Source organism: Anguilla rostrata, chromosome 4 (assembly GCF_018555375.3).
Source record: "Anguilla rostrata isolate EN2019 chromosome 4, ASM1855537v3, whole genome shotgun sequence".
NCBI lineage: Eukaryota > Metazoa > Chordata > Actinopteri > Anguilliformes > Anguillidae > Anguilla > Anguilla rostrata.
Window position 1 is genome coordinate 25,250,351 of NC_057936.1, and position 17,439 is coordinate 25,267,789.

A 17,439-nucleotide genomic window follows, 5' to 3' on the forward strand; every position below is an offset into this window, starting at 1 on the left:
AACAGAGCACTGCTGCGGAGCCTACATATCATACTACTACATATCAGACTACACACAGCGTGCGCTACAGCGGTGTAAGTCAGTGTATGAGTGCTTTCACACAGACCTGGGAGGCACGGCTATGATTCTTTTACAGCCTCTGCGGCTCCTCTGATTCCTCGTTCCTTCCTGGGTGAGAAGGAGCCAGGACTTCCTGAAAGCCGAGCGGCCCACCTCAGCACAGCCCGCAGGAGCAGGCAGGGAATCCCCGGGCTTTCCAGAGCAGGAAGCGCAGAGCAATCCGCTAATTACCGCCATCGCCTCAAGGCAACAGCCAACACAGCAACCGCCATTGTTTCTCTCAAAAGCTGCCTTAGCTGGCATTTTCCGGGATAAAGAAAACAACCTTAAAAAAAAAACTGCCAAACCACCCACCTCCAACACACGCACACACACACACACACACACACACACACACACACACACACACACCATGCCAAACTGCTCCAAAATCTTCAAAAGCAATTTCAATTTCAATTATTCACTGCACTGAGTTTTTCTATCACTCCCTAAGAAAAGCTCGGTGAGGGCGCGATGTCTGCTCTCATATAAAAAACAACACAACAGAAGAGTAAGCGATCAGGTGTGAACAGGTGTGAGACTGTGATCAGGCTGGCTGGCAGGAGCTCTGGCCAGTGTGCTCACACCACAGTCCACCCCAGAGTGACCTGGGATGACCCTGCTGGGCCTGATGAGGTAATGAGGAGCTGGGTCCTCATGCCAGAGAGGCCAGTGCACTGCAGAGCTGTGCATCCGGATAAGCACACATGCTACGGGATAACAGCCACACACACACACGCACGCGCACACACACACACACACACAGGCTACAGGATAACAGCCACACACACACACACACACACACACACGCACACACACACACACACAGGCTACAGGATAACAGCCACACACACACACACGCACACACACACACACACCGACACACACACACAGGCTACAGGATAACAGCCACACACACACACATACGCACACACACACACACAGGCTACAGGATAACAGCCACACACACATACGCACACACACACACACAGGCTACAGGATAACAAATCACACGCGCGCACACACACACAGGCTACAGGATAACAGTCACACACACACATACGCACACACACACACACAGGCTACAGGATAATAAATCACACGCGCGCACACACACACACAGGCTACAGGATAACAGTCACACACACACATACGCACACGCACACACAGGCTACAGGATAACAAATCACACGCGCGCACACACACACAGGCTACAGGATAATCTCACACAATCACACACACACACACACACACGCAGGATAAAAACCACACACATACGCCCTTTCTGTGTCACTATTAGAATGTAGGCACAGCTTTTATAAAAAGAGATAAAAGAAAGGAAAGGTGCCTAAATTATTATTATTATTTTTTTTTTAACACGCAACGTGCTCAGTTAGACAAATGGATTAGTTTATAGGGACTGTACCTCGCGGAAAAATCAGATAAACAACAGAGACTTACAGGCGATGTGAATAACCAAGCTTATAAATGTAATGCAACTGACGTTAAAAAAAATCTGTTTGTCCAGCAGACAGCTCGCTGTCCGCGGAAATACGCAAGTGGGCTTTTCCATCCGTCTCCTTCTCGACACGAAAACGGACCATTCTTTTCCAGATGCCAGACACACAGGTCCTGAACCGGGCTGTGAGTGGACTGCACTGAGCTCACAGGCTATATTTCCACTGGCACAACTTGGCTCGACGTGCCAATCAAATGGCGGCTGACTCACCCACCACTGGAGTGCTGATTCAAATCAATCATTTCCGCTGGCGCCCGCACCTGTTTATTACCAGGCTTTGGCTCCCTGCAGTTATAAACTACTGGACAAGTCAGAATTCAAATTTAGAAGGACAGCCAAAAAAAAAAAAGGTGGAAGAGGAAGTCCTTTTAAGTACAGGGCCTCTTGCCTCACATGCGTTTCATTTTTTTCCCATGAGAAGGCGATGCGTCAAACTACGTTCGGTCCAGACCCAACACTCGCAGATCAATTCAGAACAAACCTGAGAGCATTGCAGGCATGTCAAAGGCAGCTATTCTGAACTGAATGGGCAGCATTCCACTGTGCAATCCCGCAGTTGCTACGTTCTTCCATTTCCAGCTCGGAGGAGAATTTTCGTTTTTAAAAAAGGCCCAGTTTCATGACCCCACAGGGCCAAACAGAACGTGCGATCCATGCCGAGAGTGAATTTGCCCCTTTTGCGACTTCGCTCCTCAGACCGAACGATGCTGGGCGAACGGTGTCCCTGCTCCCGGACAGCCGGACTCTGAAGCGCTGCAGTCCCCTGTCCCAGCACGTGTGCGCCGTCTGTGTCCCGCGCTCTCCTGACACGGCGCTGAGGCGGCCTTCTCACGGTGAGCTGGGACAGTCGCAGATGACTCCGCATCCGGGCCGGGCCGGGGGGCAGCCTGCATTCCGGAAACGTCCAGAAAATCTGCCAGTGGCGTTCTGTTTTCCTGAGAGCCTCACAGAGGTAACCGGCACAGCGTTTCGGTCGAAGGGGGGGGGGGGGGGGGGGAGAGGGGCGAACGTTCGGTTGCCGGGGGAGACTGAGGGCACCTGGGCGCTTTGCAAACGTAACCATGACGCAGTCACAGCCTTCCAGCTGAGGGGAAACGAGGGCAGAAGAGACTGCAGGCGAGGCAGAGGCAGGCCTCCAGCGCTCACGCAGCCCGGCCCGGGGAGAGAGGAGCGCAGTCGTGCTGCAGGTCATCGCCCTGTGAGGCGCTCACAGTCAGTCACGTTCAGATACGGGACGTCAGCGTGTCACTTCTGCTACAGTCAGAGAAAAAAGAGAAAAAAAGACACCTGCCAGGAAATAAAAAAAGTGCCACCCAGACCCCCAGGCCCAGGCAGCGGAAAGGAAGTTGGGGGGGGGGTTGAGGGTTAGTGGGGGACAGCGCGACCCCGCTTCCTCTGCGTAAGTGATGGAAAGACAAGAAATGACGTTGACTGACACTGCAGCGCTGAGACAAACCCGTAGCCTCACCTGTGCTCTTCAAAGAAGTCGCTACGCTAAATGAAACCTCGCGTAGCTTCTGCTTTAAAGCGTTTCCCAGCCACTGGAGCGCTTCAGAGAGACAGAGCCGTGCTCAAACGAACAAAGGGGGGAGGGTCAGGCCCTGAGGTATGGCAAATTTCCAGCATTTTACTAGAAATAACATAAATATTCTCTCTGCCCTTTTGACATAGCGCATTCAAAACGAGTAATTACGGACAAAAATGGAAATGTTGTTAGCGTCCTCCGCACAGACAGTCTGTTCTTTCTCCGGGGTGTTTGAGGAGCGGCGCGTTTCTGAAGAACTCCGTGACCCTCACGTGTAATTTCAGTTGGCCTGATAAGTGCTGAGCGCACTGCGTACGGCCGGGGGAGCCGTCAGACAGCACAGAAAGGCAGGCTGGGATCGAGCAGGCCTGCTCGCCGCTCCACGTGCTAACGTGCTACAAACGCGCGCGCGCCCGCCGCTCGGCTCGTTCTTCCAGTAAGGCGGCGGACTCGCCCTCGCCCCGGGCCTAAAGTAACACGGCCTCTTCCTGCACTCTGGGTGTGACTGACAAAGAACTGACAAACAACGGCCGATCGGAAAGAGCCAATCGCAGGCGATCCCTACGTTTTTACAACTCCGCGGCTCCAGTTTTCCGCTTCTCTCTCGCATTCCGAGCGAAACAAAAAAACGGGAAGGACGTCCTGAGCGGCTCTGAGGGGATTCGTGGATGAGTTATGAAGCAGTGAGTCATTAAAACCTATTAAATCCTATCAGCAAACTGCTCTGCCTGCATTTCCTTATGCGGATGGACTTATCACTGTTTCAAGCCTGTTTCCTGGTTATGGAGAAGTGTAGGCTTAGCCAATATCCGGGGCATCAAATGCTAGCGTCTCCCCCTCAATTCACAAGCGAAAAACTGATTAGGCCCATGGGTTCACATCCACAGTGAGAGTAAGGCCATCTGACGAGCTTTATAAATACTGAGGAGCACAAATATATCAGTATGTCATACATCACATATCAAATATATAACATAGCAGGGTTTTTCACATTACACACAGACACAACAAAAGATATGGCATTTGAATGCACTGCAGCTTGCTATGACATCACAGAACATAAATCATTTAACTAAGCAGTACAAAGAGCTCATTGGCTAAAAGCAATCACCCTGCTCAGGTCAATCTGGCAGCACGAATGACATCATCATTAGCAGTTTACTGTTGGGTTAAGGTAACCAGAGCCAGAGCTCAAGTGTGGCTCAGTCAGTAAAGGGGCTCAAGTGCAGACTAAGTGAAAGACCACTAGTTCTAGGGTCCCTAAGTCTAGCGATTCATGAGCACCCCCCGGCTCCACGCCAGGCAGCGGCAGGTTAGTGGTTACTTCCACTCAGAGATGTGCCTCTCCATAGAGTGGTGGCGGTTTCTGTGTGGAAAATAGCCTTGTGGGTGCAAACGCTTAAACTGCACTGGTCTCAGTGTAGGTGTGGGTGGCCAAGAGCTGACACAACATTATATAACGGGGAATTCCAAATGGACGAAAAAAAGAGCAAAGTAACAATAATAATAATAATAATAATAATAATAATTTTTGGAGCACTTCTCAAGAACCCAAAGGCACTTTCCGTGATCCAGACACAAACATCAGAAACTACCCCCATACAGCACACCATTACCGATAAACAATGCTAGCAAGAAATATACATGCACAATAAAGATGAGCATTTCCTTGTTATCCAGACTCCTGTCATGCAATATTTCCTTTTAAAAAAAACACTGACCTGATTACAGCTACACTGAGGGGAACAAAACACGCATTTAAGTTGGCTGAATTTACCACTGTCTGAAGGTATACGACAACAGGGGCAATACACAGAATATATTTTGTACTGCAGGCAAACTGAGGAAACTAAATACATTTTTTTGTGGTTTTTGAAAAATATTATTTCGCTGGTGACATCAGAAACATGTTTTGTGCCATGATAGTTCTATAATAATCACATACGGTACGTTCTGGAAACGTACTTCAGATTCTCTGCTGGAAACTGAGAGACAAAGACAACTGCCGATGAGCGAAGCCACAGTCACTGGGAGCCACACAAACACGCTTGCTGTCATTCAGCTGCCAGCTCTCCCCCTTACTGGAAGCCTCTGGTAATTACTGCAGTTTATCACAGTTACTGAGAGCTCCACTTTTCTGGCCGGGACGCACAAACAGACACAGTCTTAAGTATGAACGTGTCCCCGTCTCCCTGTGGGAGAGAGCGCTTCCTCGGCGCTGTCTGAGAGGGAGGCTCTCTCCGGCTGTCTGTCGCTCCAGGCAGAACCCCTCGCCCTCAGCCGTTCTGAACCTGCGGCTCGTGTTTTACCAGCTGTGTAGACGCCGGTCAGGCGTTTGAAGGCTCACGGGTGGCCAAAACCCTCTTCTCCAGAGCCGTTAACCGTGGGGAAAAGGTCGGGGGGGGGGGGGTTGGTGGGTTTACGGTACACTTGCTTCAGAACTTTGAGAACACAAACACACTCAAGGACAGAGATTGCAACTTGACTGGTTCAGGGCTGCATGCTGGAACCTCATCTCACAAAAGCTAAGCACTAGACCAAACAACCTGATAGAAACATGAAAAACACGGTCGACATGAACCCAAACCGTACACAGACCTCTGCTGACCACGGTGTTTCTAGCGCTCAGAAGAGAGCAGAGAAAAAGAAAACAGCACGGCAGCAGCTGAGTCAGTTTCCCAGAAGCAGCACAGCCCCAAACGCTCACCGTCTCCCTTCCACCCCGCCGAAGAAGAACAGAGCCGTACCTTGGGAAGAGGCCGTCCCAGTTGCGAGTAAATCTTACTCCAGAACTGCATCTGAGACATGAGTCCGAGAGATCCAGCGGACAGGCTAGCGATTCACCTCCCGAAAACAAAAACCACGCGCGCGCACGCACACACAGACAGTGTCATCCAGCTGCCCCTCAGAGCCGGGACATGCTCAGTGACGCTTCTCCCTCCAGACACCCTCGCACACAACAGGTAGGTCACGCACTCCGGACCCAGCCCGAGGCACACTTCCTTCTAAAAAAGAGGAGCGACCGGCATTTGCATAGAGGTTTAGTCATATCGATTGTGGTTAGTTCCCCATTGCTAAAGGTGGTGAAGCAAGGGGAGGGGATAGAGAGGGGAGGGGAGGGGGGGGGGGTGGAGCTTTCAGGAAATGATGCGTGTGTGTTGGTAAGTGACTGAAGTTACTGGCAGTCAAGCCCATTTTTACTGTACACGCTGTAACTGAACCGCGGCTGCAGTGTAAACACTGAGTCTCTCTCTCTCTCTCTCTCTCTCTCTCTCTCTCTCTCTACGCTGAACACACAGCTACACATACCCGCCGTACCGGGGAGATCATTATTTAATGATTATTATATTTAGTAGCGCTGTCCTTCTGGCTGGCTTGTTAGCAGGAGCAGGATTTGTCTTCTGTGACATATTTTTGTGCTCGTGTGGTCTGGATAATTAGCTTCACCCCGTGAACATCTATCCAAAGCCAAATAAAGAGTAAAAAGTACTTGGCACAGCAAACTCACACTATCGAAGCGGGTTTGGAGGTTTGTCTTTTTGTATTGCGAATACAAAACAAGTTCAGCAAGTGTGTCGTCTTACCACTATCTGACTCTGCAGGGCTCCTATTTTAGGAGCATTTCCTCCTAAAAACTGATGTGCATTAACTGGAAAAATGATTTAACTTAGCAGCACATACTACTTCAGATGTATTAGTGTGCTCCTAAATTTTTCAAGTTAAGAGCACACGGGCTCCTTGAAAAGAAATGTCAGCGTAGACCTCAATACTACGAGCAAGTTAGCGTACATGACACAACATAACACGCATCTTCTTCATCAGTTTTCTACCGGTTCATAATTTAACCGACTCACACCATGCGTAAGACCAAACGGATCAGAGCACTGCCAGGCCAAGTTAAAGCTGGCTGGGTTTACGTACCGAACGCCGGACGCTGAGCGCTACAGCGGGGATCGCGGACACGCGTCCTCGCTCGCACGCGGCTGTTGAGCTACGGGAAAGGGCCGGACCGGACGACGGTGTCCCCCCCTCCCCCTCCGCCCCCCGAGGCTCGTCTCGGAGACAGAGCGGCGCTGATCGTCGGCGTCACGGCCGGGAACCAGGGCCCCGGTGGCTCGGCGCTCACGCCGCGGCGCGCCGCGCGGACATCCTTGTGCGTGAGTCACCCGCCGCTAACTGGCCTCTTTCCCAGCCTCCCCGCTATCAGCGGCTACGCGCCGCGGCTCGACCCCACCGGCCTGTTCGGCCTGAGGCCCCTTCAGCCCGTCCAGCCTTCAGCCCGTTCAGCCTGAGGCCCCTTCAGCCTGAGGCCCGTTCAGCCTGAGACCCGGTCAGCCTGAGGCCCGGTCAGCCTGAGGCCCGTTCAGCCTGAGGCCCGTTCAGCCTGAGGCCCGTTCAGCCTGAGGCCCGTTCAGCCTGAGGCCCGGTCAGCCTGAGGCCCGGTCAGCCTGAGGTCCGTTCAGCCTGAGGCCTGGTCAGCCTGAGGCCCGGTCAGCCTGAGGCCCGTTCAGCCTGAGGCCCGTTCAGCCTGAGGCCCGTCAGCCTGAGACCGTTCAGCCTGAGGCCCCTTCAGCCTGAGGCCCGTTCAGCCTGAGACCATTCAGCCTGAGGCCCCTTCAGCCTGAGGCCCGTTCAGCCTGAGGCCCCTTCAGCCTGAGGCCCATTCAGCCTGAGGCCCCTTCAGCCTGAGGCCCGGTCAGCCTGAGGCCCCTTCAGCCTGAGGCCCCTTCAGCCTGAGGCCCCTTCAGCCTGAGGCCCGGTCAGCCTGAGGCCCGTTCAGCCTGAGGCCCGTTCAGCCTGAGACCGTTCAGCCTGAGGCCCCTTCAGCCTGAGGCCCCTTCAGCCTGAGGCCCGTTCAGCCTGAGGCCCGTTCAGCCTGAGGCCCGTTCAGCCTGAGGCCCGGTCAGCCTGAGGCCCGGTCAGCCTGAGGCCCGTTCAGCCTGAGGCCCGGTCAGCCTGAGGCCCGGTCAGCCCGTTCAGCCTGAGGCCCGTTCAGCCTGAGGCCCGGTCAGCCTGAGGCCCGTTCAGCCTGAGGCCCGGTCAGCCTGAGGCCCGGTCAGCCCGTTCAGCCTGAGGCCCGTTCAGCCCGAGGCCCCTTCAGCCTGAGGCCCCTTCAGCCTGAGGCCCGTCGGACACAGCGCACCTTCTACAGGGTCAAGTGTATCTGTGCGAGAGGCGGCTAACCGTGTGTGCGTGTCTATTTCTGTTTAAATGTGAATATGCGTTCAAGATTCAAGAGGTTTATTGTCACGTCCCATTATGCAAGTACAAGAGAGTAAAAACCTTAGGTTTCGGTCTTGCAGCAACATATAAAAAACAGTTCTAACAACAATTTAGTTAACTGAGCAGGAGAACAACGATAAGTAAGTAATATTTTAAAAAATAAATAAATATATATATATATATATAGTAAAGTGGCAAGTGCAATAAAAAATGTAGGCGCAGAAAAGGTACTGTAGCTATTGTGCGTGCTTACAGTATCTTTAGTATGTACAGCATTAACTTTCTACAGGTGCAATGCAGCATATACAGTGAGCACATTGCTAACGTGTGCATGTGTATATGTGTATGCGCGTGTGTGACCATGTGTGTTTATTTGTGTATGTGTGCGTACGAGTGCGTGCATGTGCGTGTGTGTGGGTAGGTGTGTAGGTGTGTGTGACTTATTTGTTGCATTGGTGCAAGTTCCAAGCAAGTACCAAGTTACACTAAAGGTAAAATGTGTGTTTAATTCTTCAAATATGTGTGGGCACTAGCATTGTAGCGCGTACGCGGGTGCGTCTACAAGCGAGCACATGCGCGCACGGAGGTGCACACCACTCATGCCTTGCGGTTGCACTGTGGTTAGCTCTAGGTGGCGTGTTCCTCATCTGTTCTTCCAGTAAGTCTTATTTTTCTGTTCATTGTTCTCACATTCGCCACGTTCAAAAGGTGAAGGCAGAGTGCGGTCAGGTCTTCAGAGAGCGCAGGAGAGACGCTGCTCTCACCGTCACATGCAAGTCGCGCAGAAAAGATAAGCCCTCGGTGAAAACTGGGCTCCAGTTACCGCCGCTCACCGTTCCACCAATCTGACGCGAGTGCACAGGGCGAAGGGGCACATTTAAATTCAGTCAATTTGGGAAATTTACTTAAATTTAGCACATTAATTGAGAAAAATAACCATTATGGCTTGAGTTTTCAATTTGTCAATTCAATTGCAATTAATTTCCTGAACTGACCCTAACTGAAAGGGAAACTGACCCAATCCTGATTAGCCAGCGCCATCTGGAAGGCCCCGCCCCGCATTCCCATTGGCCGACGGCACGCTCCCTTCACACAAAGGGGGCCTGGCTCCCGGGGGACAGGCCCGCCCGCCCGCCACGGCCGCCGCCCTGCAGCAGGCTCGCGAGCGGAAAAGCGCGGCGCGTTTCGAACGGCCAGGGGCGCGAGAGGGTCAGGACCCGAGACGCCCCGCGATAAATCCCGTCCCGAGCGCCAGACTGTTTGAACTCTCCCCCACCTCTCTCCCCCCCCGGGCAACAAAGCGGCCCAGGCTCAGTCACAGCCCCCTGCGCATCTCATCTGCATAATGTCTGCGTGACAGACGGCCCTCACGTCCTCACAGACCACGGAACGGCTGCATTTTTAATCAGGCAAACAGGAGGCCAGCCCTGCCAAGCTAATGCAACATTCACACTTCCGGGACACAACCCCCCCCATCCCCCCATTTATTTATTGGTTTTTCTCAAAGAAGACAACTTAATTATAGAACACACTATCTGCAGGGATCAAGCAGAAGAGAAAAACAAAGGCAAACAGGCAAACAAACAACACAATAGCTAGGACAAAAAGGACTAATTGCAGGGCTAAGCATACATAACTTTGGACAACTTTTGCATTGTTATTAGTTTTACAACATTTAATTACATACATAAGTATTCCTTTTCACATGCTAACTGGCACGCCGGTAAAAATTGTTTTACAACCGAAGGCCTCGTGTAACAACAACTTTTCACAAGTGTTCCCCCCCCCAGCAGTTTAGAAAATGCTGATCAAAGCCCTTATTTACTCTCTTCACATGAACTTCCTGTAAACAGCATGCATGGGCCAATGTCACAGAGTGAGGATATCCTGATTGAGCTCAATGTTCACAACAACAAAGCAACACCGTTCGGCAGCACGCCCCTCACAAGTCACACTTTTACTACTGCGAGCGCCGTCCTCCTCCCACACAATCCCGCACCGGGAGTACACAGCACAGCAGCGCTGCGCTGAGCACCCCGGGCCACAGACCATCAAAAGCGTTCAGCTTCCACAGAGCAGAGCGTTCTGTTTTTTTGGTTTTTAGCGTGAATTTGGGGCGAGTTCGGCCCGGAATGCCAGCATTCTTTCCCCTCTGAGGAGAAGCGAGGCTCAGCACACGAGGCCGAGCCTCTTTCTCCCGGAGTCGTGAATCACCCGGGAACGAACGCAGAACGACCTTTACAAAAACAAAACGCCGGGGACGCGCAGCTGCACTTCCTCCTGGCACGCCTGAGCGTAAATGATGAGAATGGGCGTGGCGCGGAGTTCAACGGCCGCGCGTAAGAGCGCACCGCGGCGCTTTCCTGCAGTGGCCGGGGTGGGATGGGGGGAGGGGGATGGGGATGGGGAAGTGGCCGAGGCCGCGGTGCCCGGGCGCTGGGTCGTGTTGACTCTGAGTCAGCCGCGACCCCGTGACTCTGGTTGCGTCAGCGCACCGCGCGGCGCATTCCTCCGGTCTGCTCACAGCCGCTGAGGACGTGAGACACAGAGAGAGAGAGAGAGAGAGGCGTCGGGGTTCGGGCTGGAGCGCTAACGCCGCGGCGCTACCGACGGACGCACGTTCGTCTCCGCCGAGCTGAAGGCCAGCGCCGCGGAAACGCCGAAGAGCGCCGACGGCTGTGACCAAACCAGGGGACCTCGCTGACGGCAGCGGCTTGCGAAACGCGGCGAGGCGCGACGGGGGCCGGCTACGGCGTAAATCAGGAGGCCGCTCACCAGCTCTGGGGCTCTCCTGCACCCCCTCGCCCCAAACTGACGCTCAGGTCCAGCGCGCGGGTCAGTCGCACGCGCGTGCGAATGGAAGGCACTCGATCTCTGCCCGCGGAGAGACGGACGGGCTCCGCACGGCGATGCTCTGAGCATGTGCAGCGCAGGCCGAGGGCCAGGCCCCGATCCTGGGAACGGAGGGGGTGGGCAGAGACTTGCAGCGCCGCGTGAGTCAGATTCCATCACTCATGTGTGGCCACCCAAGCACTCAATCCCCAGCTGCGGAAATCTGCTGACTCATCAGCGCTCGGAGGTGCCGTGGAGCAGGGAGCCTTTCATTCAGGCCCTTCAGCTGCTGGAAAAGGAGCTCTCTCCGCCAGAGGGGCGCTGTGCCTTCAGCTGGCCCTAAGCGCTCCCAGTACTGACCCCGAGCGCTCCCAGTACTGACCTCAGCGCTCTCAGCACTGACCCCGAGCGCTCCCAGTACTGACCCCGAGCGCTCCCAGTACTGACCCCGAGCGCTCCCAGTACTGACCTCCAGCGCTCCCAGTACTGACCTCCAGCGCTCCCAAAGCCAATACCAGGAATGCAACTAAACCTTCACTGCATTCCTGAAAATGCATCTTTAGCAACTACTAAACTATGCTAACAAAACTATGCATCTCAATTAAATTACGCCAACATAACAGCTACAAAAGGCTCAAAAATAAAAGCTCCTAAGCTCCCTTGCTTAAATCTGAAACAAAAGCACAACATTTTGGAAAAACTGTTTCATTAAATAAAGGGACCATTACAAGAAGGCAACAACGGGAGCAAAGAAACGCACACTCAGGAAAGCATTTGGTATCTTGCAGAACACCAAGTGCACAGAAGCCTCAATTTCCTTTGTGTCTTTCAACGATCATGCTAAACACAGAACCGCTTCACTGTACTAATCGCCAAAACAGGTAGGCAAAATGCAGGGGAAACGACGGAGCTTGTTGTCGACTGCAGTGCATTTCAGAGAAAACGAAAGGGCGAGCACCGCGCTGTTGAGGACGGCCTCCCTCAGGCGGGCGGAGATTGCTGCGGGCTGAGAATGCTCTCTTGTGGTTCGCTTTCTGATCCCATACTCAACCTGCTTGAAGTAGGTGAAGATGACAATTTACTCCTCCTTCAGACTTCATGTTTTATTACTGCGCACAGGTGAAACTGCGCCCACACTCAGCGCTGTTCTGGATCCGATCGGTGAACTGCCAAGTAAGGGAAAAGGGTGGGGGGGTTGCAGTTGGACTGTGCCATTGCTAAAGAGGGTCCACATACTGTGCAGTCAGCCTTTCAGCTTCATACTGTGCAGTCAGCCTTTCAGCTTCATACTGTGCAGTCAGCCTTTCAGCTTCATACTGTGCTGTCAGCCTTTCAGCTTCATACTGTGCAGTCAGCCTTTTAGCTTCATACTGTGCAGTCAGCCTTTCAGCTTCATACTGTGCAGTCAGCCTTTTAGCTTCATACTGTGCAGTCAGCCTTTCAGCTTCATACTGTGCAGTCAGCCTTTCAGCTTCATACTGTGCAGTCAGCCTTTGGTAAATGGTAAATGGACTGCATTTATATAGCGCTTTTATCCAAAGCGCTTTACAATTGATGCCTCTCATTTGCCAGAGCAGTTAGGGGTTAGGTGTCTTGCTCAACGACACTGACACGCCCAGGGCAGGGTTTGAACCGGCAACCCTCCAACTGCCAGCCAATCGGTCTTACCTCCTGAGCTATGTCGCCCCAGTAGCCTTTTAGCTTCATACTGTGCCTACAGCCTTTCAGCTTCTGTGCGGTCAGCCTTTCAGCTTCTGTGCAGTCAGCGTTTCAGCTTCATACTGTGCGGTCAGCCTTTCAGCTTCATACTGTGCTGTCAGCGTTTCAGCTTCATACTGTGCGGTCAGCCTTTCAGCTTCATACTGTGCTGTCAGCGTTTCAGCTTCATACTGTGCGGTCAGCCTTTCAGCTTCATACTGTGCTGTCAGCCTTTCAGCTTCATACTGTGCGGTCAGCCTTTCAGCTTCATACTGTGCGGTCAGCCTTTCAGCTTCATACTGTGCAGTCAGCTTTTCAGCTTCTGTGCGGTCAGCCTTTCAGCTTCATACTGTTCTGTCAGCCTTTCAGCTTCACACTGTGCGGTCAGCCTTTCAGCTTCACACTGTGCGGTCAGCCTTTCAGCTTCATACTGTGCAGTCAGCCTTCAGCTTCATACTGTGCAGTCAGCCTTCAGCTTCATACTGTGCTGTCAGCCTTTCAGCTTCATACTGTGCGGTCAGCCTTTCAGCTTCATACTGTGCTGTCAGCCTTTCAGCTTCATACTGTGCAGTCAGCCTTTCAGCTTCATACTGTGCAGTCAGCCTTTGGTAAATGGTAAATGGACTGCATTTATATAGCGCTTTTATCCAAAGCGCTTTACAATTGATGCCTCTCATTCGCCAGAGCAGTTAGGGGTTAGGTGTCTTGCTCAACGACACTTCGACACGCCCAGGGCAGGGTTTGAACCGGCAACCCTCCAACTGCCAGCCAATCGGTCTTACCTCCTGAGCTATGTCGCCCCAGCAGCCTTTTAGCTTCATACTGTGCCTACAGCCTTTCAGCTTCTGTGCGGTCAGCCTTTCAGCTTCTGTGCAGTCAGCGTTTCAGCTTCATACTGTGCGGTCAGCCTTTCAGCTTCATACTGTGCTGTCAGCGTTTCAGCTTCATACTGTGCGGTCAGCCTTTCAGCTTCATACTGTGCTGTCAGCCTTTCAGCTTCATACTGTGCTGTCAGCCTTTCAGCTTCATACTGTGCAGTCAGCTTTTCAGCTTCTGTGCGGTCAGCCTTTCAGCTTCATACTGTTCTGTCAGCCTTTCAGCTTCATACTGTGCAGTCAGCCTTTTAGCTTCATACTGTGCAGTCAGCCTTTCAGCTTCATACTGTGCGGTCAGCCTTTTAGCTTCATACTGTGCAGTCAGCCTTTCAGCTTCATACTGTGCGGTCAGCCTTTTAGCTTCATACTGTGCGGTCAGCCTTTTAGCTTCATACTGTGCGGTCAGCCTTTCAGCTTCATACTGTGCGGTCAGCCTTTTAGCTTCATACTGTGCGGTCAGCCTTTCAGCTTCATACTGTGCTGTCAGCCTTTCAGCTTCATACTGTGCTGTCAGCCTTTCAGCTTCACACTGTGCGGTCAGCCTTTCAGCTTCATACTGTGCAGTCAGTATTTCAGCTTCATACTGTGCTGTCAGCCTTTCAGCTTCATACTGTGCGGTCAGCCTTTTAGCTTCACACTGTGCGGTCAGCCTTTTAGCTTCATACTGTGCGGTCAGCCTTTCAGCTTCATACTGTGCGGTCAGCCTTTTAGCTTCATACTGTGCGGTCAGCCTTTCAGCTTCATACTGTGCGGTCAGCCTTTTAGCTTCATACTGTGCGGTCAGCCTTTCAGCTTCATACTGTTCTGTCAGCCTTTCAGCTTCATACTGTGCTGTCAGCCTTTCAGCTTCACACTGTGCGGTCAGCCTTTCAGCTTCATACTGTGCAGTCAGTATTTCAGCTTCATACTGTGCTGTCAGCCTTTCAGCTTCATACTGTGCGGTCAGCCTTTTAGCTTCATACTGTGCGGTCAGCCTTTTAGCTTCATACTGTGCGGTCAGCCTTTCAGCTTCATACTGTGCGGTCAGCCTTTTAGCTTCATACTGTGCGGTCAGCCTTTCAGCTTCATACTGTGCGGTCAGCCTTTTAGCTTCATACTGTGCGGTCAGCCTTTCAGCTTCATACTGTGCTGTCAGCCTTTTAGCTTCATACTGTGCAGTCAGCCTTTTAGCTTCATACTGTGCTGTCAGCCTTCCAGCTTCACACTGTGCAGTCAGCCTTTTAGCTTCATACTGTGCTGTCAGCCTTTCAGCTTCACACTGTGCTGTCAGCCTTTTAGCTTCATACTGTGCAGTCAGCCTTTTAGCTTCATACTGTGCTGTCAGCCTTTCAGCTTCACACTGTGCTGTCAGCCTTTTAGCTTCATACTGTGCAGTCAGCCTTTTAGCTTCATACTGTGCGGTCAGCCTTTCAGCTTCACACTGTGCTGTCAGCCTTTCAGCTTCACACTGTGCTGTCAGCCTTTTAGCTTCATACTGTGCTGTCAGCCTTTCAGCTTCATACTGTGCTGTCAGCCTTTCAGCTTCACACTGTGCTGTCAGCCTTTTAGCTTCATACTGTGCTGTCAGCCTTCCAGCTTCACACTGTGCAGTCAGCCTTTCAGCTTCACACTGTGCTGTCAGCCTTTCAGCTTCACACTGTGCTGTCAGCCTTTCAGCTTCATACTGTGCAGTCAGCCTTTCAGCTTCACACTGTGCTGTCAGCCTTTCAGCTTCATACTGTGCTGTCAGCCTTCCAGCTTCACACTGTGCTGTCAGCCTTCCAGCTTCACATGCCCAGAAACCCTGAAGGCTGCAAAGGCTGCCTGGAGGACCAGCATGAGGAAGAACCGGTTTGACCGTAGTACAGAAACCTGTGCCTGAGGTGCAGAAGGCCCTGACTGAGGCAGGGCGCAGTCCAAGGCACCCAGACTGTGCGTGTCAGTGAGCAATTAGGTGATTTCTGGCCATCCGCCACAACTGCCCCTGCTATCTGCTAGCATGACCTCATCCGGCACACTAGGAAAATAAAATCCAAATCGCAGCACTCTGGTGTACTGCACACGACTTTCAGCCGACCGTGCTGAAGCTAGCTCGAGAAATATCCGCATGCCATCTGTTCACACACCATGACAGAACAGCTCTGGAAAGACGAAAACTTTAAAACTGGCCTGGCGAACAAGAACTTTCCACAAGTTTCCTTCCCACGTTCTCAGACAAAGCTCATAGACCTCTCTGAGGAACATTACCGCGAAACACATGAGGACCCCACCAAAAAGCGCCGGCCTTGCTGCTTAGGCCATCATAAGGCTCGTGACCGATCGCTCCCCGAGGAAGAATAGAACACGACCACGCCCAGGCGCGGGGTGCGTCACCGACGCTGCCGCCGGACGCGCGCGCCGCGTGACGAAGCGCAGAAACGACGGGCCGCGGGCTCTTACCGCGGGGAAGTCTCCGTTCCGGGGGAGGCTGAGGGAGGAGAAGTCCACATCGGGGAAAGGTGGAGGGTTGAACATTTCAATATGCATATCCGAAGGGCTATTCAAGTGGTATTGCCTAGAGTGGAGAAAGAAGAAAACAAACAAAGAGATGGAAAAAATCATTGAGGGATTCTGTCATACACTGCTGCGTCTTCAGTCTACACTCCCTGAAGGGAATTTCTCAAGATCATTGTTAATAATAAACCAGCTATGTTCACTTTCATTTTTACTTTTCACGCACTCTTAGAAATACTTCAGAAATAAATAGAAGGGGGAAACAACAGGACTAAACATCAATAACCAAGATAAATCTCCATGGAGATTTAAGGACTCAATTCAATGAAATTCTGGGAAATTGTTTAAAGTCAATAATACAATCGTTATCGCACTGTAGCTAAAAAAATAAATAAAATTAAAAAAAGCTTCAGTAAAAACATATACAGAATGAATGGAATAATACAACTTTTTGAGAACAATAACACAACATACTGCACTGTGAGATAAGTACCAATGAATGTAATCCCCTTGCATTATATATGCCCAAACACGTACAACATACCACACAAGCACTTTTCCACCTTCATCTCCTGACAACTTATTCATTCTACCCTTCGTGGCTGACATGTAGACCTTCTAAAAACATACTTATATGAGGCCTTTCATAGTTCATCCGCAGTAAAACATTTCATGTTGTTTGCTAATAATCCCAATGTTTTCTTATAGACCCCACATAGATCATTAACAAGATCATCAAATACAAAGGTGTATTTTTCAACCGTACTTTATATATTCACAACACAGAAAGAAGACGGAGCCACATGATTTTATGAGACCTTTCATAGTTCATCAGCAGTAGGACATTTCATGTTGATGGCCAATAATCCCAAGGTTTCCATATAGCCCCCAATATAGATCAATAACAAGATCATCAAATACAAAGATGTATTTCTGAACCGTACTTTACATATCCATAAACAAAAAGATGATAGTGAGCCACATCACAGTTTCTCTACCGGTAACCAACCAAAAGGCTTGATTTCTTACACTGTTTGTGATAAAGTATGAAATAAAGACTGCCCCTACCTTTCCTCCTGGTCTAAATCCAGGTTTCTGTGAGGATGAAGTTCATTCTAGACAAGCCACAAACGACAGCCTGAGGTCTTTTTTGACTAGGCTGAGAAAAACCCTCACCCGAGTCACAGCTGAAGTCA

At 51.5% G+C, this 17,439-nt stretch overlaps 1 protein-coding gene across 1 annotated transcript in view; it reads right to left on the reverse strand.

The window, feature by feature from the left end:
- The window catches only part of sbno2b (strawberry notch homolog 2b), a 76,608-nt gene that overhangs the window by 31,698 nt on the left and 27,471 nt on the right, over window positions 1-17,439 (reverse strand). Inside the window, 1 exon segment of the mRNA XM_064334053.1 lies at window positions 16,190-16,304. Coding sequence (XP_064190123.1) covers window positions 16,190-16,304 — 115 coding nt within the window.